At 34.3% G+C, this 21008-nt stretch overlaps 4 protein-coding genes and 1 non-coding gene across 5 annotated transcripts; 2 read left to right on the forward strand and 3 right to left on the reverse strand.

Annotated features, from left to right (window-relative positions):
* Positions 1-392: 392 nt before the first annotated feature.
* On the reverse strand, positions 393-4205 carry LOC9309573 (cyclin-A2-2). Its single transcript, XM_002873459.2, has 13 exons — positions 4039-4205; positions 3239-3411; positions 3064-3150; positions 2764-2950; positions 2415-2536; positions 2208-2300; positions 1890-2023; positions 1642-1717; positions 1476-1552; positions 1332-1365; positions 1097-1246; positions 867-1001; positions 393-787 (listed from the first exon to the last, which is right to left on the reverse strand). The coding sequence occupies exons 2-13, from the start codon at positions 3392-3394 to the stop codon at positions 728-730; spliced, it is 1311 nt and encodes a 436-aa protein (XP_002873505.1). The 5' UTR covers positions 3395-3411; positions 4039-4205; the 3' UTR covers positions 393-727.
* Positions 4206-5996: 1791 nt separating this feature from the next.
* Positions 5997-8166, forward strand: LOC9309574 (pentatricopeptide repeat-containing protein At5g11310, mitochondrial). Its single transcript, XM_002871423.2, has 2 exons — positions 5997-6654; positions 6769-8166. Exons 1-2 carry the CDS (start codon positions 6096-6098, stop codon positions 8016-8018), a joined length of 1809 nt encoding a protein of 602 aa, XP_002871469.1. The 5' UTR covers positions 5997-6095; the 3' UTR covers positions 8019-8166.
* A 4498-nt stretch (positions 8167-12664) lies between these two features.
* On the reverse strand, positions 12665-15224 carry LOC9307540 (probable indole-3-pyruvate monooxygenase YUCCA4). Its single transcript, XM_021021130.1, has 4 exons — positions 14150-15224; positions 13803-14051; positions 13460-13582; positions 12665-13000 (listed from the first exon to the last, which is right to left on the reverse strand). Exons 1-4 carry the CDS (start codon positions 14774-14776, stop codon positions 12764-12766), a joined length of 1236 nt encoding a protein of 411 aa, XP_020876789.1. The 5' UTR covers positions 14777-15224; the 3' UTR covers positions 12665-12763.
* Positions 15225-18891: 3667 nt separating this feature from the next.
* TRNAG-UCC lies at positions 18892-18963 on the forward strand. Its single transcript has one exon. It is a non-coding gene; the product is annotated as a tRNA-Gly (tRNA).
* Positions 18964-19017: 54 nt separating this feature from the next.
* On the reverse strand, positions 19018-20765 carry LOC9309575 (6-hydroxynicotinate 3-monooxygenase). Its single transcript, XM_002873461.2, has 4 exons — positions 20427-20765; positions 20017-20321; positions 19717-19927; positions 19018-19613 (listed from the first exon to the last, which is right to left on the reverse strand). Exons 1-4 carry the CDS (start codon positions 20667-20669, stop codon positions 19152-19154), a joined length of 1221 nt encoding a protein of 406 aa, XP_002873507.1. The 5' UTR covers positions 20670-20765; the 3' UTR covers positions 19018-19151.
* Between the last annotated feature and the right edge of the window lie 243 nt (positions 20766-21008).

A 21008-nucleotide genomic window follows, 5' to 3' on the forward strand; every position in this document is an offset into this window, starting at 1 on the left:
TTAGGCCCAATGCCAAAGCCCACTGTGGGATGAATAAAATTAAAAAAAAAAAAAAAAAAAAAAAAAAAAAAAGAGACGACGACGGAGTAGGGTAGGATAGAGTAACCGCCATATCTTTTAATTAGAACTGTTTGCTGTTTTCAGCCCGGTAAGAAAAAATAATTCGCGCATTTATCCCTCAAAGATCTAAACACTTGTGTTGTTTTGTGTTTACCATGTAGCAAAGCGTGTCGTTTATAAAGTGTGTAGTTTGTTCTTCGTCGTTATCCTCTGGGAACAACGGGTCCCCTCTCTCTCTCTCTCTATAGAAGAAACTGTAATTGTTACGCGGAAGATGTAATTGTAGATGAAAATGTTTCCATATGAATATTGTGAAATCAGAACAAACAACATAACAAATCCAGCCATGAAACATGGATTATATATTAATTAACACTTTTGTATTCGTTTTCCAAGAGCTCTTAGGTACAAAATCCCGCAGGATGGTAAATAGTTGTAGCAATGGGATTAGAGAATTCCATAACATTTATTAAAGCTAAGGGGTGTGACAAGTAATGGCCTACACAAATCAAGGCGCCACACAATAGCTACAGAATAACAGACAGACAAAACTGGCACAGAAACAAACACTGGGAAATTAATGGTCAAAGAGACCACATAACATCCAATGTCTGAAACTAGGTATTTTGATCACCTGACTTAGCGATACTTTCGATGCTGCTTGGTGTCATCTTGAGAAAAGGGATGTCACTCGTTTGGGAGATGTCAGCTTTGCCACGCTCTTAAACTATCAAAGTAAATTAGAACCAGTTCAATCATTCACTTTTCTTCAACAATCACCAGTTTGATTTTGTAGAGTAATGTACCTTTGGTTGGTTGTATTTCTCACGGGTGGCAGCGAGGGTACAGCCACTGGTGTTGAGCTGCAAGTCCTCCATTGCGAGAACTGTGCTCTTCAGCTCAGCTACCTCATATCTGGTGTAGTGTTGCAGAGTAGGGTTCTATAACCAACAGCGTTCTTTTTATCAGCACACACAAAAAAATAAAGACAAACACAAAAACAACCTTTTCCAAGATTTAAGAAACATGAGCTGACCCAAGGATGGTCAGTTTGGTCGAGTGTCCATCTGGCTAGGAAAACAGCTGAAGCAGCAATTAGTGATGGCAGGAACCTCAGGAAAGTATATTCCACCAGTGTCAATTCAGCGAGATAGTTTGCTAAAAACTCCAGCTCAATGAAAGGCACCTGCAAAATAATTATAAGAACGAACTCACTAAATTCAGATTCCAAGTTTCTGTGGCTTAATGACGAATGTATCATGGTTTAATACCTTGTACGAAGCTTGAGCTGCTTTAATGAACCGCCTGAAAAACATAGTGTTGAGGTAAGACGAAAACTCAGTGGTACTATTTTTAAACAAATTTGGAAAGATATGATGATATGATAATTCATAGTTCTGCCCCTAGGTGTTTACCTCAGAAATGTTTTGGTGGTAGGAACCGATAATTTAAAGTGCACAAAATTTAGAATTTGAATCTCCATGCTCAGCACCTGAAACAAAGATTCTAGTTTATTTATTTTTATCAAGAATCTGTACACATTTAAGACACGGAGATATGTGTGATTTGAATGTTAATTACTTCTGGTCTTGTGTATGTGTTGGCCGTAATGAAGCAAAACTCCTCGACCCCTGGGGCGCAAAGCTCTTCATATTTTCTACAAGGCTCAACAAAAATGTACAAGGAAGAGAAAGCCTTAAGTGTTTCTCTACTTAACAAGTATACATATATAATATGTTCGGGCTCTCCCTGTGCTGTAAATGCTATTCATATTGCTATAATCTGAAATTGACACACACTTACACACAAACAATAAAGTAGGGACTTACGAAGCTATAAGCATGCAAGAGACACCAAGGAGCTGGAGTCTTTGCCTTTCAATGTAACTGTTGGACAGAAACCGGTCGATAAGATTAACTGTAAGGTAAAGCGTATCTGGAACCAGCTTGTAGTCGTCAGAAACCTGAAAAATACCACGCAGTTCAATATTTTACTCAAAAAAAAATCTTGGAAAAATATTCTCAGTTTGTGCTCAAATTTTTGTAAGAAAACTATGTATAGGAATGTTCAGTGTCCTGTTCAATAAGAAACATGATAAGATGGTGCCGTTATTTATATATGTGTGCTAAGTTTGAAGAAAAACTAACCTCTACAAGCCAGTCAATCAGAATCTTTCTCATGTCTGGGTCGATATCTCGCTGCACAAGCTCCATATAATTTGCCAAGGGTCGTTGTTGAAGCTGCAAGAAAAGAGGGGTTATAACTCTGATAGTCTTTATATGAGTAGTTATATTGAGATTATTTACAAGAGTGGAAAGATGTAAAGCTAATATTTGGATCATGTAATTCAATACCTCTGCAACATGTATGTTATTGTATATATCAGCAGCATACAAGCTGCAACACTGTGGATCTTCAACGTTGGAATCAATATCTACAACTTGAAGAAACTCCATGACACCCGATCCATCTTCTTCTGCGCAATCCAGTATAAGATACATACCTTAAGTAAGTTTGAGAAATTCATTTTGGTATAGAGTTCACTTTAAACCCTTGACAGCACAATTTAATGGGAATAACTACTAAAATTTCTGCATTTTGGAGTCCAATGCTTGATTAAAAGTTGGCGAGTGATCAACATGACCTCGGAATTGAGGAGAATGTGGTAACTATCATTATATTCACTAACAGTGCAGTTCTTACGTTGCTCAGTAATTTCTTCATCGTTGGAGTTTGAAAGACAGACATCTTGGGCTTCAGCCATCCTGATCTTGGACAAATCTTCTGCTAATTTTGACTTTTCTGTATGCATATCTACCAGAATTTCCATGGCAATATTAGCACCTTCCTTTGCTGCTTTTTTAGGCTCTTTTAGACATTTTCTGTTAGCCTGCAACGTGATGTCAATAGTAAGAAACCCTAAGGGAAAGTTTGAAGGCTATATAACCAACATAAGATATACACCAACCAAGAAAATGAAAACATATCATCTGACATGTGTACCTTGATGTTGCCTCCCTTTAGGAGTTCTGAATAAACATTATCTGCAGAAGTATTACTCACATCCTTAAGTACGGCATGTCTCTTTTGCTGATAAACAAAAGGAAAGAAGATTAGAGATTTTGGCATCATCTGTTTCAATTCGTTTATGACTTTCTATACGAACATGTTTCAGTACCTGTTTAAAAGTGGGTTTTGTTGGAGGTATTGATACTCCTCCTCCCATGGCTTTTTTAGCTCGTGATCTAGTTATTCGTACAACATTCTCCTGAACATCTGAAGTAGAGGTATTTTCTTTGTTTGCATTTGGATGCATTGAAGAAGAGCAATACATAATTTAGTCTGCCAAGCCTGCAGAACAACAACAGGTCATAGTCATTGTCAAGAAGATTAATCAGAGTTCAAATGCAGCATAATAATGGAAATTGAAACGATTTCTTCATACTCAAATTGAGCAATAGATCACAATTTCACACGAATCTAGCTATGGCGTGAAGTCAGCTTAAACAAGCAATCCAGCTTATCACAACTAGTTTTATCTTTCCTCCACCTTATTCTTCATCGTTGGATCCAATTTCAAGCTAACCATTTCGAAACCGAATTAAGCATTGTTCTTCGTAGCAAAATCCTTAAGAAGACCGAGTACTTCAACAAACAATGAGCCATAGAATACTAGCACACACACGTTTCATAAAAACCAATCAAACAAAGAAGAACGATCTCGACAATTTCAATTTCCCCAGTGATTAGCCCTGCGTGAAGAGCAAATACGCAGGATATGCGAAAGCAACAAAGAGGGATTATCTTAATCGAAGAAAAAAAACAAGCATTCGCTAGAGAGATCGATTAGTGTAAAGCCCAATCTACGATTAACTCCGATCGATCAAAACGAAGAGCAACAAGCTACGATTCCAGGAAAATTCAGAGAATCGGTAATCAAACAGGAAATTGTGAGCAGACGAGAGTAGATGATGATACCTGGCTCAGCAAATAGGTTTATGAGTTTGTGAACGAGCTCTGATGGTGGTAGAGAGAAGAGAACGCTCCAGAGAGAGAGAGAGAGAGTGTGTGTTGAAATATGTGTAGGTGGGGGAGAGAGCGGAGAGGAGCGGGGGAAGCGACTGAGTGAAAAAGGTACTGTTTGAAATTCGGATTTTTTTCAGAGATAACAAAAAATCAAAAAATCGGAAGAAAAAAACTTTCTATTTAGGAAAAAATGATCTTCTTTGCATTTTTTGGAAAAATCTGCTTTTCTTTGGTAAAATATTGTAAGAATGTTTTCTATAATTTGGTCTTCGTTACTATTCAAGGAATAGTGCAACTGTCTTTTATTATTTAGCCTATGAATTATTTGGAGCTGTCTAAAAAAACAAATATCATATATGTTGGGGTAATTTATATCTTTTAAATATGAACAAATCATCCATCCAAAAATTTCCGATATACATAGAACCATAGTGACCATTTGTTGAAAACAAAAAGATATATCCATTTCACATAACCTATGATAATTTTATGTTTTAAGAACGAAAAAATACATTAAATATAGTATAAGTTATGTGTTCATATGTACATTATTGTTATATTGTTACCGTACATCGTATATATGTGATTCACAGTCGAATATGCTTAACATATTGATATATTTACGATCGTCTCAAATTTAAATATCTTAACTCAAAATTCATTTATTCTATTACCGAAAAATCCGATCTACATACAAATCAGTAAGTACTCGAGTTCGGATTAATTACAAAATTTTGACATTTTGAAAACGATACATATTTTTTCAGCTATTTTATCTTTAAATTAATTTAATATATCTGGTCAATAATAATTAAATAAATTTGAAAAGGAAAATGGATGGAAAAACAGAATAACTACATTAATTGTATTCATACAATTTCAAAAAGGTATTATTCACATATAGAAATTCATTTTTGTTAACATTGGTCAAAAAACGTCTCTACCAATTTAACTACATTAATTATATGTAGTCATATACGAATCACACACGCATACACGGATTCTTGCTTGCAACATGATAAATTGTAAAATTATCCAAACAAAATAATGATAATTGTATATACTTGAAAAATATTAAATACGTATGAAAAAAGGAGTAGAAAAACAATTTGTAATTTGTACGAGGAACATATCAAAATTGTATAACCTTTTCCTTCTAAAATAATGGGCCATGTCAACCAAAACCTTACAGCCAATCAACAATTGGTTCCATTTTGGCTTCTTTGGAAAATATGGAAAGCTCGGAATAATTTAGTCTTCAACAAATATTACGACAGCCCGACACGTATCGTCCAACAAGTCCAAACAGAGGTCCAAGAATGGATTAACACTTTGAAAAGGAAGCCATTTTCGACCAAAAACACAAACAACAAGAATTCCATGGCGCCTACCTGGACAAGACCACATCCGTCGATGGTCAAATGTAATTTTGATGCAAGATCTTTACATAGTACTGGCGGTTGGATTATACGAGATTTCCATGGCGATCCAAAAGCTTGGGGTGCTTCAAAACTTCCGAATTCATCAACCCCTTTAGAAGCTGAAGCGAAGCACTATTGATGGCGATGCAACAAACTTGGATTAGAGGTTTTAAGAGTATCCAATTTGAAGGTGATTGTGCGATCCTCATCAACATGATCAATGGGATTTCAAACCACGGTGAATTAACCAATCTTCTTCAGGATATTGATTATTGGGCTACTAAATTTTCCTCTGTAATTTTTACTTTTACTAAGCGTTCAGGAAATTGTATGGCTCATAATTTAGCAAGTTTCAATTCCTTCAATGGAGATTTCTTTTTTAGCTCTGTTCACAAACCGTTGTGGCTAAAACGTTTGATTTGTAAAGAATCTATTATTTGAATGAAGTACTCTTTGCCGTAAAAAAAATAAAAATAATGGGCCATGTTGATAGATACTTTCAGTTAACAAACGAAAGCCCAAATGGCGCGTAATCGGAGTATCCTAATTTTGTCGGCGGACACTTAATTCCAATAACGGCGGCAGAAAATGAACTCTCTGTTCACCTCCTTCCGCCGCAACCTCTTCTTAAACCCTAATCCTCACCTCAATTTCCTTCTTCGTAGATTGTTATCATCATCTCGCCGTTCATCCCCGCTCATTCCCGTCGAGCCTCTTATCCAACGGTTACAATCACCCGCCGCACATGATTCTACACCGCATCAAATCACCGTCCTTGATTTCTCGAAAACCGATCTCTCCACTATATCGAATCTTCTCGAAAACACTAATGTTGTTCCCGGTTCGAGTCTCGAGTCGGCTTTGGATGAAACCGGAATCGAACCGAGTCTTCAATTGGTTCAGGCGTTGTTCGATCGGTTAAGTTCATCGCCGATGTTGCTTCACTCAGTGTTCAAATGGGCGGAGATGAAACCTGGCTTTACGCTTTCTCCTTCACTGTTTGATTCTGTTATCAATTCTCTGTGTAAAGCTCGTGAATTTGAAATTGCTTGGTCGTTGGTTTTTGATCGAGTGAGAAGCGATGAAGGATCGAATTTGGTTTCTGCAGATACGTTTATCGTTTTGATCAGACGGTATGCTCGTGCTGGTATGCAGATTTCTTGTAGCTTCATTAATGGAATTTGAAGATCAATCTTGCTGATACAAAGAACTAGCTTAGAGTAATAGAAGCATTAATCTAGTTTTGCCAATTTGCTTGTAGGTATGGTGCAACAAGCTATACGAGCTTTCGAATTCGCTAGAAGTTATGAACCGGTGTGTAAATCAGCTTCGGAACTTAAGTTGCTTGAGGTTTTATTAGATGCACTTTGTAAAGAAGGATATGTTAGAGAAGCTTCAGTGTATTTGGAGAGAAGAAGAGGGATGATGGATTCAAATTGGGTTCCCTCTGTTCGGATTTTCAACATTTTATTGAATGGATGGTTCCGTTCGAGAAAACTAAAGCAGGCAGAGAAGCTATGGGAAGAGATGAAAGCGATGAATGTGAAGCCGACTGTTGTTACTTATGGTACTCTCATAGAAGGGTATTGTAGGATGCGTCGTGTTGAGATTGCTATGGAGATTCTTGAAGAAATGAAGATGGCAGAAATGGAGCTTACTTTTATGGTCTTTAATCCGATAATCGATGGTTTAGGAGAAGCAGGTCGGTTAAGTGAAGCTCTAGGTATGATGGAAAGGTTCTTCGTTTGCGAATCAGGTCCTACCATAGTGACTTATAATTCACTAGTGAAGAATTTCTGCAAGGCTGGAGATCTTCCTGGTGCTAGCAAGATACTGAAGATGATGATGACAAGAGGCGTTGAGCCTACCACATCTACATACAACCATTTCTTCAAGTATTTCTCGAAGCATAACAAAACGGAAGAGGGAATGAACTTATACTTCAAGTTGATTGAAGCTGGGCATAGTCCAGACCGGTTGACGTACCATTTGATCTTGAAAATGCTCTGTGAGGATGGGAAGCTGAGCTTGGCGATTCAAGTGAACAAGGAGATGAAAAACAGAGGAATCGATCCTGACTTATTAACAACCACAATGCTGATGCATTTGCTCTGCAGACTCGACATGTTAGAAGAAGCATTCGAAGAGTTTGACAACGCGGTGAGACGAGGGATTATTCCACAGTACATCACATTTAAGATGATCGATAACGGGTTGAGATCGAAAGGGATGACTGATATGGCGAAGAGACTATCCAGCCTAATGTCATCTCTTCCTCACTCGAAGAAGCTGCCAAATACATACAGAGAAGCGGTAGATGCACCGCCCGATAAAGATAGAAGGAAGTCTATTTTGCATAGAGCAGAAGCAATGTCTGATGTGTTGAAAGGTTGCAGAAACCCGAGAAAACTCGTGAAGATGCGTGGATCACACAAAAAAGGTGTCCGTGAAGACGAAAGCTTGACAGATGATCTCAATGAACGAAGTGGAGATTCAGGGGATTTTGAGTGAGAGCACTCTCTTGTAAACATAGGTTGGGAATGGGCTTGTAATGGGCCAATTAGGCATAGACTTCAAGCCACAATTTTCATTCAATGATAACCCAAGCATCTTCACTTCTAGCGAGACACAGACATCTTGTTATCGGTGTAATGGAATTAAAAATATATATATATATATATATATTGTTTATAAACCAATTTATTCTACTTTGTTTATGTCAAATAAACCAAAATTAAACAGACACAAACCAAATTTATTATAAGCAAAACTATGTAAATAAATAAAGTAGAACAAAATTTCAGCCAAACTAAACCAAACCAAACCGTAAAAACGCGGTCATGTATTTGAATTGAATTAAACAAAACAAACACAAATCACTACATATATGTGTGTGTATATATTAGGTCTAAACGAATCGTGCTAAAATTCGATCACGTGCCAAATCATATCTCTATTACATAGACTTGTCATATAAGTGGAAACGTAAAAAAAATCGAATGTAAACATTTAGACCAAAAACCATAAACAAACAAAAAAAATATTGCTAAAACTTAAAAAGAAACAAAAAAAAAATTAAAATTTGAGAAGTGAATAAACAAGAAGCAAAACAAAAAGACAGAGGGAATCAAAAGACGTAGGAGATAGTGAGAGGTCCTTCTCTCCTTCAATGAAGCCTACGTAATAAACACAGAGGATGATGACATTATATAACAACTTAGGTTTTGAAAAAAATTGTACTGTAAAAAATAAGATAATTTGTCAGCGAAGGTCAAGCTGCTCTTAAAAGCAACATACCACTGAGATGTGTTCAGATTTGGGGCCACTCTTCTCTTCTTATTAGTATTTCTACAATTATTTTTTGATAAAACATTTTTTGGTTTTGGAAATCGAGGTTCTCAATCATATTTCATATATCATCATCAAATCATCACTACCCAAATTTGGGATTCAAATACCATGTCAATGAATAAGAAAAAGAAAAAAATAACTTTAAAGGCAGCAAAAGTCATGACATGCATTTAGAATTGTGAAAATGGACTCAAATCCACGTTGGTCAGCTAATAAAATAGTGACTGAAAAATTGGTCAATCGAGAATATGTAAATGGCTATTAATATTGTGATAGTTAATTTGTAAATGGCTATTACTTTAAAACACTTATTTGGAGTGCTATTTTCTATCATAATAATTAGAATTAAAAAATGATATTTTATGTTATTTTTTTGTTATTTTTTTTTTGGCTAAACAAATTCATTCACCTCAAAACGAGAGTATAAAGTCATTACAAAACTTTGAAAATAAGTTATATATTTTTATTATTTAGGAAAAAAAACACGAAATATGATTATTTAGTGCAGTGAAACCTTCAAAATCCGGTTGTTGAATTAAGACTCGGCTCAAGTGTTTTTCAAAATATAGATGAGTTGGATATAATCTTGTTTAAATTTATGCCACGTTGGTTTGAAATTTATTTTTGATACATTTTTCATGTTAAGCCGGAAATTATTTTATCTTAGTTATTTATTAATTCTGCCAAAAATATTTTTAGTAGCATATAAATTTTTTTGTTCTTCTAAGAGTCAACTTTTAAAAAAAAATTACTGGAAAGAATCTTCCAAACTTACTTAATTTTCAGAATCTTCTATTAACCCAGTAGTATGTGGACTTGACTTTACTAAAACTCATTAAATAATCATCACAATTTTCAAAATCTTTCCTTTATAACGCTATCAATCTTTTCTCATTAAATGTTGCTTCTAACTAAAATTTTACCCATCTGGTGATACGACCTTTAGAATACGAAGCACACAAATACAAAATTTGCTTCTTCGTGTGTATATACATACACACTTATATATACTTACGTGTATTTTCAGAATATTTATGACGTAAGTATATAAAAGAGTGTGAGAGAAAGATCTTGTCTGATAGTTCTCGTACGAAATGATCCAAAATCTGTCAGAGCTCCATCATTGTCGTCCTCGTGGACAACTGATTACTTGAATTTTTTACGTATTAATTTATTTAAAAATTGATATTAACTGAATTATATTGACAGACTTTTAAATAAGGGAGACTCACAAAAATGCATTTTTTTTAATACCCCTTTTCAAAAATGTCCCCTTTGTCTGTCCATTTTTAAAAATATCCCTTTTTATATATACAATGACTAAATTACCCTTCTTTTAATAAAAGATATCACAAATATATAAGGAAATATAACAAAATTAGGTCCACAAAATACAAAATATTTTTTGGCGGGAAAAGTGATCCCGCAATTTTTCCCGCCAAAACTCTTGTAAAAACTTGTAAAACCTAATACCTTGTAAAATTTTCCCGTAAAACTTTTTCCCGCCAAAAAATTTTCCCGCCAAAAAATTTTTTTTGCGGGAAAAGTGATTCCGCAATTTTTTTTGGCGTTAAATTTTTGGCGGGAAAATTTTTCCCGCCAAAAATTTACAAGGTATTTTAAAGGTTTTTTACAAGGTATTTATAAGGTTTTACAATGTATTTTAAAAGGTTTTACAACGTATTTACAAGGTATTTATAAGATATTATAAGATTTTACAAGCTATTTTATAAGGTTTTTACAAGTTATAAGGTTTTACAAGTTTTTTATAAGGTTTTACAAGTTATAAATACCTTATAAAACCTTATAAGTACCTTGTAAAACCTTTTAAAATACATTGTAAAACCTTACAAAACACTTGTTAATACTCTGTAAAACCTTTAAAATACCTTGTAAATTTTTCCCGGCAAAAAAATTTCGCAAAAAAAAATTGCGGAATCACTTTTCCCGCAAAAAAAAATTTTTGGCGGGAAAATTTTTTGGCGGGAAAAATTTTTACGGGAAAATTTTACAAGGTTTTTTAAAGGTTTTTACAAGTGTTTTGGCAGGAAAATTGCGGGATCACTTTTCCCGTCAAAAAATATTTTGTATTTTGTGGACCTAATTTTGTTTCAAATAAGGGTAAAATGGTCATTAAAAATTAAAAGAGGGCAAACTTAAAAATGGACTCTCAAAAGGGGCATTTTTGAAAAGGGGTATTGAAAAAGGGGCATTTTTAACAATTTCTCTTTAAATAATCTATATTATCAATAAACTGAAAATTCAAGATACTAATTTTTACATCATTAACTAGGTAATATTGGTAGACAATTAAAAACTGAGGACAAGTTGGTAAAAAAAATAAAAATACTGATGGCAAAATGATGTAGAACTCATCGTCATCACTCAGTCTATCCATTTGTCAAAATGATGGCCAAATCATGAACCTATATTTCCATTTTATAAAATATGACAATGAGGTTCAATATTAGTAAGTAGATGTGTATAATTGTGGGTTTACAAAAAGAAAAAAAGATGTGTATAATTGTGTGAAAAAGTCAACTGTTTGATGTGTATCTTGCTTGACACAGTACACAATTTACCCAGCCCCGTTTATTTTACTTATGCGATCATAGATTAGTTAAAAACCCACCGTGTGAATTACAAATGGAAACTGGAAATAGCGAAAGTAACGTACATCATATTTCAGCATGTCAGGTTAACTGCCTAAATATGAGTTAAGATTAATTTTGATAGAGGGTTAGAGCATGATTATTGGTAGTATCTTAGAAATAAATCTTAAGAATATTTAAGTAATATATTTGTAAAAGTGATAGTTAAGATATAGTATTTTTGGGTTAAGATTTTTGTGTGATTAATGGTAGGTTCTTAACATGTGGTTCTTAGAAGAAAAAAAATTAATACAAAAATAAAATTTATAATTATAGAAAATTTAATAATTGTTGCAAATTAAAAAAAATTAAAACATACATGAAATACAATTTATATGAAACACGCAATTCCATCTCATTTCTCCTCTCAATTCGTCGGATCAACAGCCTCAGAGCAGGATTTCGCCGTTTTGGTTTCGAGGAAAAGAGAGAGAGAGAGAAAGGTCGAGAGGGAAATAAAAAAACGAAAGGTTTTTTTTTTTGGCTTTGTTGTTTCTTTAAATTAATCAGAGCAAGACACGTGCTCATATCTAAAACTCATCAATAACATCTTAAATAAGATATACATCTTAGCATTTGATTGAACTATTCATTAAATTTAATAATTTTTTCCCCTAAGATATGTTTAAGATACCTCCTATAATCCTGCTCTTATAAGATGTAAACTTGATGTAGTCAGTCAAAGTAAATCTTTGTGGACTCCATACAATATCTAAAGGACACTTCAGAGTGGCTACTGTAGAGTGGACAATAATGAGCTGCTATCAAGAACTGGGCAGTGTGTAATATGTATCATGTCGTCGTTAGCTATTCTTTTTTTTTTCACATTTCATAGAAGCACATATTATGAATATTGTCAAGGGCTTTTTGGTTTGAAAAAAATAATCAAAGCGGTAGAGATAAATTACTATTCGAAATAATTAGATGTATATGATTTGAGAAATAGATTATGTGATAAGATTTTATAATTACAAAAATGTCATAGACAGTATGAATTCTTAAATTTAATTTACTTCAGATGTTAACGGAGTATAATAAGAAACAAAATTCAGAACCATTTTAAAAAAAAAAATTGCGCCAAACTTTAGATAACGAGGACTATTTTACAGCTAAAGGAGTAAATATTACCAAATTTACAACACATGATAACTAGTAAATAAAACCAACTAACTCATTAGAGATCATGAAAAGAAAAGAAAAGAAAAAGAGAAACAAGTCAAAATTGAGAACACGAACAAAAAAGTAACCGAATTATTAGGATTTATTGAAATGAAGATGAATAATATGGGAACTACAAATATTCCTAATACTCAACGGGCCGTTAAATTTCATCCATTGGTCTGTTATATCCTCAGCGATCTTAACGGCGTCATAGGCTGTTCCTGAAAGTCCTCTTCTCGTGAAACCCACCGTGTATAGTCCCTTCTCTCCTTTCCAACCGTTAGGAAACGGCGTTTTCGGCATTCCTTCTTTTATGAAAAAATTATTGTCCTGTAAAATTCAAAATAATAGTTAGATTATTTTTTAATTTCTTAAAATACAAAATAAACCTTGAGGGGACAAGAAAAAACAAATTATATTTTTGTTGTAATTTTTGGGAATTTTAAATAGTGAAAAAGGTTTATTCCATTTTGCATGGAGAAAAGAAGAGTTTTGGAGTCTTGTTCCCTTTGTTGCATGTGTTATATCCTTATCATAGAAAGCGATGGATGATTCACTAAATGATAACACTAAAACCAATTATTGTTTATAGTCTATATAACTTATCTTGATTCTTGAGTGTATATATATGCATATCCTTATCATTTTACCATCAGCATCACCGTTATTCTTGAAAACGAAGTTTTTAATTGCATGCGTATGTTGTTGGTTCACATAATTTCATCATCATACACATACACGTATATATACGAGCTAGAGAGAGAATGATGAATATATGCTTTGAAGTACCTTGAGCCAGTCGGGTACATTACTCTTATACCCAGTCGCTAATATTATGGAGTCGAATTCAATTTCTTGCCCATTCAGAAACTTTGCTCCGTTCCTCGTTATTTCTTTCACCGCTTGCGTCACCTAATAGTTAATAAACCACAAGACAAATCAATTAAATTAAAAAAAGAACTCATAGCTGTTTGAAAAATGAAGTAAAATATCAGCAACATTCATAAACAGAAAGTACAAACACACGCATGCAAAAACTTTTCATATATCCAATCATTTAGCTAAAAAGCAATTAATTCTAGATGGATAATAAAATATAACTTAGAGAAAAAAAAAAGATTATGAAACTTACTCTAATTTGTCCTGCTCGGATTAAAGAAATGGCGCCGACATCAAGAACCGGAGTTTTTCCAGTGACGTTCTTGAGCTCAATTGGTCCGGTTTTAGGTCGTCGAAGGCCTAAATGGTCGGTATTACCCAACGTAGAATTAGCAAGAAGTAGGAGAACATTGTCCACCAGCTTTAAAGGAAACCATTTTAGTAGTGTCATCGCTATTCCAAATGTCGATAGACCAAAAAAATCTCTTGGTAACACATGTACCTGCATCATTAATTATAATAATTGATTAGACCCGTTTACTGCTTCTATTATAAGTTAATATAGTTTGATAATGAGCATAGTTATTAGTTTTGACTTACAGAGTTTCTAACGACCATATGAGGCAGAGCATTGTATCTACAAAGATCCAAGCTGACCTCCATACCGGAATTTCCACAACCAACCACCAAAACCTTCCGGTTTGCAAATACCGAACCGGACTTGTACGCACTGGTGTGAACAACCGGTCCAGTAAACTTCTTTAAACCGGGTATGTTCGGAAACACCGGTTCAGCGTTTTCTCCTGTGGCAACCACCAGCCACGTGGATGTGTATACAACGTCTTGCGTCTTCACATTCCATAGACCAGAGACGTCATCGAACTCGGCTTTCTCGACGGTTTGGTTAAAAACCGGTTTGATATTAAACCGGGCGGCGTAAGACTCGACGTAGGAGATGAATTGTTGCTTGGAGGGATATTTAGGGAAGTTTTTAGGGAAAGGCATAAGAGGAAGCTCGCAAAAGTGCTTAGGGAGATGGAGTTTGAGACGGTCGTAGGTTCTTTTTTGCCATAAAGAAGCTAAACAATCGGTTCTCTCGAGGATAACCGATGGTACGCCTCGGTTTGACAAACAAGCCGCTACGGCTAGACCGGACGGACCAGCACCGACGATGATCGGACCAGGGACGAAGATTTGACTAGGCTCTGGTTCTCTACAAGTGCCCATGTCGATTAATAAGAGAGAGAGAGAGAGAGATCTTAAGTAAGAAGAAGGAAGGGAAGAAGGAAGAAGAAAGTGTCTTTATCTTTCTCTGACGATCACACACACATGCACCTAAAGAAGTGTCCTGTTTTAGGGTCTTTTGATTGTTTCTCGGGAAAAAACAAGAAACCAAGTTGGAAATTATAAAGAGACCACGTAAGATGAGGTTTAAATGCTAGAGAGCGAGAGAGAGAAGGCGTGAGAGAAAAGGAAAGGATTTGTGTATGTGTGTGTGTGTTTCTCAATAAGTAATGGGGAGAGAGAGAGAAAGAGAGAGTGTTGATGTGTATAGTGTAGGGAGTAGAGTAGGTCTAAGAAGGGAAAAATGGTGTAGATATTAAATTTAACCACCGGGAAAATCTTTGCCTTAGATTCTTTACTACTAGTCAAACTAATTTTCTTTCCTACGATTAATGACTACATTTTTCCTGCTATATATATATATATATATGTCATTTAAGCAAATTATTTTTGCATTTCGTGGCTTGGCTCCAACAAAAACATTGTCTTTTTTTTTTTTTTTTCCAAGGTTTCTCTAGATTTAGGTAAATCTTTTGTAATACCTTCACTTTCATTTCTAATGATATTTACAAGATTAGCAAAAAAACAAAAAATCATTGTCTTTAAACACTATATGATATTTGCGTTGACGTGTTTCATCATATTCGTACAATTTTTATAATTAATCTTCTACCGAAAGTTTGTTGAGGTCAAGAAAGTGGAAACAGAAGATTCATGTAATTAAATTGCCTAATAATCAAATACTGGTTACTTTAACAAAGGTTTAGATGGCCTTCTGACCTTCTTTCCGTCATAAGTATTCATGGAAAGTATAATGAAGTACACTTTTTTCACAACTAATTATATCTTAAGCAAGAAAGAAATGTGTATAACTGTAGTGTAAACTCACATTTCTGTCATTTTCAGATCATCAAATTCTTTGAATGAAACATCTAAAAGTCAATAGAAGAGTGAAAGCTAGTTATTACCAAAATTTATATAATTTGAAAACCAATAGAAATTATAGCATAGCATAGTCAATGAAGATTGCACCAAACACAGAATTTTTTTTTTTGTTAGTCCAAACCCCTGTTCTAAAAATTCCCGCCTAGAACGATTATTCCCCGCTTAATCGCTAGGTTCATCCTATCCGCTTCGATTAATGACTAATCTCCTAAAGAAATCAGTTACCCGATTACTCTCCGTCTTATCCGATTACTTTCCGCCTAATCCGATTACTCTCCGCCTAATTTTACATATCCCGATTATTTTTAGTTTGCAAGTAAAAAAAACTTTTTATTTTTGTTATTCAATCATTTAAATTGGGAATTTGTGATGTTTTAAAATAACTTATGTTCAAATTTTAATAAAAATCATAAATTTGTAATAAAACTCATAAAAATTTATCTCGAAATATAGTTTTATGTGTTTACTGCAATAAAAATATTAAAATAATCCTAAAATTAATCTCCGATTAATTCCCGATTTTAATCTGATTTTCCGATTAACCGCTAGGTCCATACTAAGTGTCCGACTAGCGCCTAACGATTTTTCAAACAAGGGTCCAAACACATAATGACATAATTAATAAGTAGATATGTGGAAATGTAATTGAGTTGCGCATGACTGACCGCTCCTTCGTTAAATGTCAACTAATGCAGCCGACCTCCACTTCCCCTATAATCTCTTCTCTGAGGTTGCAATATCAATATTTAACATATTTTACGCGAAGCCATCTTTTCTCAAAGCAACTAATTATGAATCATTTAATTCTAGATTGGATTTATTTATACTGGAGGCAACAACATCACATATACTAACAAATCTACGGCTAATTCTATATTAGATCATTTTAACTAGCTACTAATAAAATTAAACCAAATTTACGTTTATGACATTTAAAATAATATGCAGGTAGAAACATAACCATAAGATTATAAGATATCATTATATAAAATCCTTGGGAACTCATGCATCCAGGTTTTGCAGCCAAAGAATGTGATTGCTATTTATTCAATAATTAATCACATTTTTTTAGATAAATTGTTTTTGCATATATTAGTTTATGCTTTATACGTAAAGAGGAAGAAAGAATGGGGGTATGGGACTTAATTGTTATTTTAAAGGAAAATATGAAAAGAAAGAATATGCCTTATTTTATTTAGAAATGTATGCGCATGGTAGTGTTTTAAGCGGTAAATTAAATGATGTAGTGCATGCTAAACCTCATCTCATTGATTAAGCTTTGACCTTATTATGGATTCCATGTCACACAATTGATTAAGACGTAAACAATAACCCACGTAAATGTTTAACAATATTAACTTACTTTCGGGGTCTTATTTAATCGAAACATAAACTTTATTATTACATAGACCTGGATACGTATAATTATTACATAGACCCAAATGTTTTGTCTACTCCAATCAAATTAAAACCTTATTATTGTCAAGAGATGATTGACTTTATTAACAAGATTTAATTAAAATGCCAATTCTTTCATGTATCATTCTTATTATTTACGTTACCCCACTTATATATCTCTAATCATCATGACATGCATGGTCAATTTATTTTACAATCCTTTTACTAGTCAGCAAATAATTTAATTATACGTGAGAAAATCAATATATTGGAATATATATAATATTTGAAAGTAATATAATGATTCTGCATGTATCTCTAGTTCTAGTAAAAACTAAATTTGTGCTAAACTAATGCTAGCGAGTTTCAAATATACATATTTTATTCATTAAGTAAACCAAAGATACTTGTTGAATCAAAAAAGTTAAATTTACGTAGTTCAAAATTTCTTTAATTTAGCACTACAAAACCTTTTTAAAGAGCAGGTGTGCATAAACTTGAATACTTAGCTTGTACGAGAATCAAATGTCTCTTACACAAAGATAACTTCAAAATCAAATAATTATGTAGACTCATTATTTATGCATGCTTGGTATAATAGAATGGTCCATACATTTTCTTTTGTTAATTAAAATGGTCCTAACTTTCAGTTAAATAGAGCCTAGACTCATGACTAAGCTGGAAGAAAAATACAAGTTATACAAGTGTATCAGCTACTATTAATCTACTTTATACGCATGTTACATATATAGAGTATCAATGGTCCCTTTGGTTAGACGAGGAATATTGTGGTTCTTGGATGGATCAACATCAGCAATCTTGTTTACACTATCGATAATGGCAAAAATATGAATATTACAATGTAGACAAAAGAGTTTAGGGTCCCATAAAAACGTCATCTTCCTCTGGCATCTTCTTCCATTTTCTCCTTCTGCATTATCCTACTCACTGCTCTTTGGAATTTCTCTGTCAGGCATGAATTTGCCCTCAACCTCAATTTGTCTAACCATAGTTACATGACCACACTTATAAACATTGTATATACCATATACGCATGAATTTGAGATGTACGTTAGGATTAAATTATTACCCTTGACATTTGTATTCAAGTAAATGATGTACCGACATAAGTCATTGATTCATTCAAATTAGATTCATGGGAATATGGGATTTGATATGGTATTAAACCCCTCTAACAATAAAAAGAGACGATGTATTGTTTTTCCTTTTTTCTCATGAAAATCTTCGACTGTTTCACTTTTCTATATTTTATCTTGCAAGCTAAGGGCTATGTTAAATGTGATTTGGAAAACATGATATTTTACATAATATCTTATCCAAACTGTGATGTTCTTTTAATCGTAGTAGTATAATACAAAGAAAAAAAGAAGAAGTTTAAAGGATGGTCCACACTCCACATTCTTAACTAATGCATTTTGTGAGACGCATCACATGATTCACATCAGTGTTTTTGTTTTTCTCCAGAGTGGACAATAGAAAAGGTATGTAATTTATGTCTAATTGTCCCAAAATATAATTATATGTCTAAAAATAGTATCCACCATGCAAGAATCAACAAAATAGCTACAGTGAGTTAGTGACATACTGACATCTTATGCAAAATAGTAAATTACCAATAATGAAATTGAGACGTCTTTTGTGTTGACCATTAGGTAACTAAAATAAATAAGTTAACATGAAAACAAAGGACAAGAGCGTCTGTAGTCCAACGGTTAGGATAATTGCCTTCCAAGCAATAGACCCGGGTTCGACTCCCGGCAGACGCATTCCTTTTTTACCTTTTTGTTGACAGTTAAATACAAATTTTCTCCTCAATTTTGTTTCTTTTTTCATAAGTTTTATAAAACTTGTATTCGAAGTACATATTCATTTTTCTACATTGACGTTCCCAATGTTATGTTCATGGCTATGAAACACACAATCATTAACATACAACATTTTTTCACATCAAATATTAGACAAGGGGAGCACAAGTAAAAAATGGCATGGTTCTCTGCTCCAAACCGCCACCTCCAATTCCGTCATGATCCAGACCTTGCTTGATACGCCCCAAACGCCTTGCATACAAAACTTGCTCAGAAACAACAGGCAATCTTATTCTCTGATATTCCTTTAGACCCAAACTTAGATTATCAGGTTTACATTTCTCCAGGCATTTGCCTAGCACTTCCGCATCAAGTATCGACATGTTTGTGCTTCTTAGACCATGGGGGGTAGTGGGATGAGCAGCATCTCCAACCAGCACGATGTTTCCCCAGAAGATCCGTTCTAAAGGGTCACAATCGTAGATAACATTAAGGAAAGGATCCTTTGTTTCTCTCATGAGTCTCGCTAGCTCCGGGATCCAGATGGTTTCTGCTTCTTGATGCATCTTATTGATCATTTCTTGACTCACTTTTAGAGTAACAGAGTTGCTCTGATATCGTAATTTCATAACAACCAAAAAGCAGAAATCAAGAAAACTACACATTTAAATGCATCTAATATAAAAGAGAGAGGAATATAATTAGTCTTCTTACTTTCAGGTCAGGCTCTGGTTGATTGACATACCAAATCCAGTTGAGTTTCTTGTTAAAAAGCTCGTAAAACACGGTATGAGTCTGTTCACCGAGATCAAAATACAAGCATTTTCCAAGATCCGGATACACTTTCTTAATTCCAGTAACTGTTTCCGAGTTCTCATTCCCTGAGAAATCAAAAACACCTCTCCAAGCACAATAACCAGAGTACCTTTCACATAAAAGAAAAACAAAATCCTATATGATCAAGTCCACAAAATATCAAACCAAAAAGGAAAATCATACGCTCTTATTTCAAACCTCAGTTTAAAGTCAGGCAAGAAACTTTTCCGAATCGAAGACAAACACCCATCTGCTGCAACAAGTAAATCTCCTTCAATTTCAACGGTTTCTTGAGTTTCTATAACTAAAGTCTTAACCTTTACAATAGATTCATCTTGTGACATTGTGAAAGACAGAAACTTATGTCCCCAAAGAAACAGGGTTTGAGGCAATGCTTTATACAGAAGAGAGTGAACATCTGACCAATAAGCTGCTCGGAAATCGAAATCCTCATCTCTTGTTAGAATCTTCGTCTCTTTCTTCTCACTATCTGTTGTCTGATTCTATAAACAAACCCACAAAACAAAAAAAGTTAAAAACTTTAGCAGAGCTGGAAAAATTAAACTCCAATTGTTTCAACTGTCGAACTAAACTCAGTGTTTTTAAACCTGATCAATTGTGAGAGGCAAGGTGATTTCATCTAAGAGGTGTGGACGAGGAAGCCAGGATTTGATGATTTGGCGAGCCTGAGGATCGAGTCCGAGGCCAGCACCAGTAGGACTCCCAACCGGAGGTTCGGAAGATTTCTCGAGAACCAAAACATCCCAGCCTGCTAACGTAAGCGAGTGTGCGCAAGATAAGCCTGCTATACTTCCTCCTACTATGATCGCTTTCCCTTTCTTCTTCCCCATCTCATCAAAATGTTTGTTTCTTCTGCTTCACAAATTAACCAAAATGTTAACGATAAGTGTTTCAACTTTCAACTTGATGCAACTTCTGGTTGAGTGAGAAAGGTTAGCACTTTGTGGGCTTATAAAACTACGACGTTTTACAGACTATATATAACATTTGGAAATTGGCCTCCGGAACCGGAAGGATGCTTTTTATGGGCTTGATGTAGGCCCAGAAAGCTTTTAGGCCCAATAATTTGTTCTCTCCCACGAGACGATTATCTAGGCTGGACAAATAAACCGAACCGAATGTACCGAACCGAAACCGAAGCAAAAAAACTGAACCGAACCGAATCGAAA

Source organism: Arabidopsis lyrata (genome assembly GCF_000004255.2).
Source record: "Arabidopsis lyrata subsp. lyrata unplaced genomic scaffold ARALYscaffold_6, whole genome shotgun sequence".
In the NCBI taxonomy this organism is placed as follows: domain Eukaryota; kingdom Viridiplantae; phylum Streptophyta; class Magnoliopsida; order Brassicales; family Brassicaceae; genus Arabidopsis; species Arabidopsis lyrata.

Coding starts and splice junctions, on each gene's coding strand:
- LOC9309573 (XM_002873459.2), bottom strand. CDS start 3,394: ATGTATTGCTCTTCTTCAATGCATCCAAATGCAAACAAAGAAAATACC. Junction 3,151..3,238: donor CAAAACCCACTTTTAAACAG/GTACTGAAACAT, acceptor TTTGTTTATCAG/CAAAAGAGACATGCCGTACT. Junction 2,537..2,763: donor TGAAGAAATTACTGAGCAAC/GTAAGAACTGCA, acceptor TGGATTGCGCAG/AAGAAGATGGATCGGGTGTC.
- LOC9309574 (XM_002871423.2), top strand. CDS start 6,096: ATGAACTCTCTGTTCACCTCCTTCCGCCGCAACCTCTTCTTAAACCCT. Junction 6,655..6,768: donor CAGACGGTATGCTCGTGCTG/GTATGCAGATTT, acceptor ATTTGCTTGTAG/GTATGGTGCAACAAGCTATA.
- LOC9307540 (XM_021021130.1), bottom strand. CDS start 14,776: ATGGGCACTTGTAGAGAACCAGAGCCTAGTCAAATCTTCGTCCCTGGT. Junction 14,052..14,149: donor ATATGGTCGTTAGAAACTCT/GTAAGTCAAAAC, acceptor TTAATGATGCAG/GTACATGTGTTACCAAGAGA. Junction 13,001..13,459: donor ATGTACCCGACTGGCTCAAG/GTACTTCAAAGC, acceptor TGAATTTTACAG/GACAATAATTTTTTCATAAA.
- LOC9309575 (XM_002873461.2), bottom strand. CDS start 20,669: ATGGGGAAGAAGAAAGGGAAAGCGATCATAGTAGGAGGAAGTATAGCA. Junction 20,322..20,426: donor TGCCTCTCACAATTGATCAG/GTTTAAAAACAC, acceptor GTTTGTTTATAG/AATCAGACAACAGATAGTGA. Junction 19,928..20,016: donor TTGCCTGACTTTAAACTGAG/GTTTGAAATAAG, acceptor TTTATGTGAAAG/GTACTCTGGTTATTGTGCTT.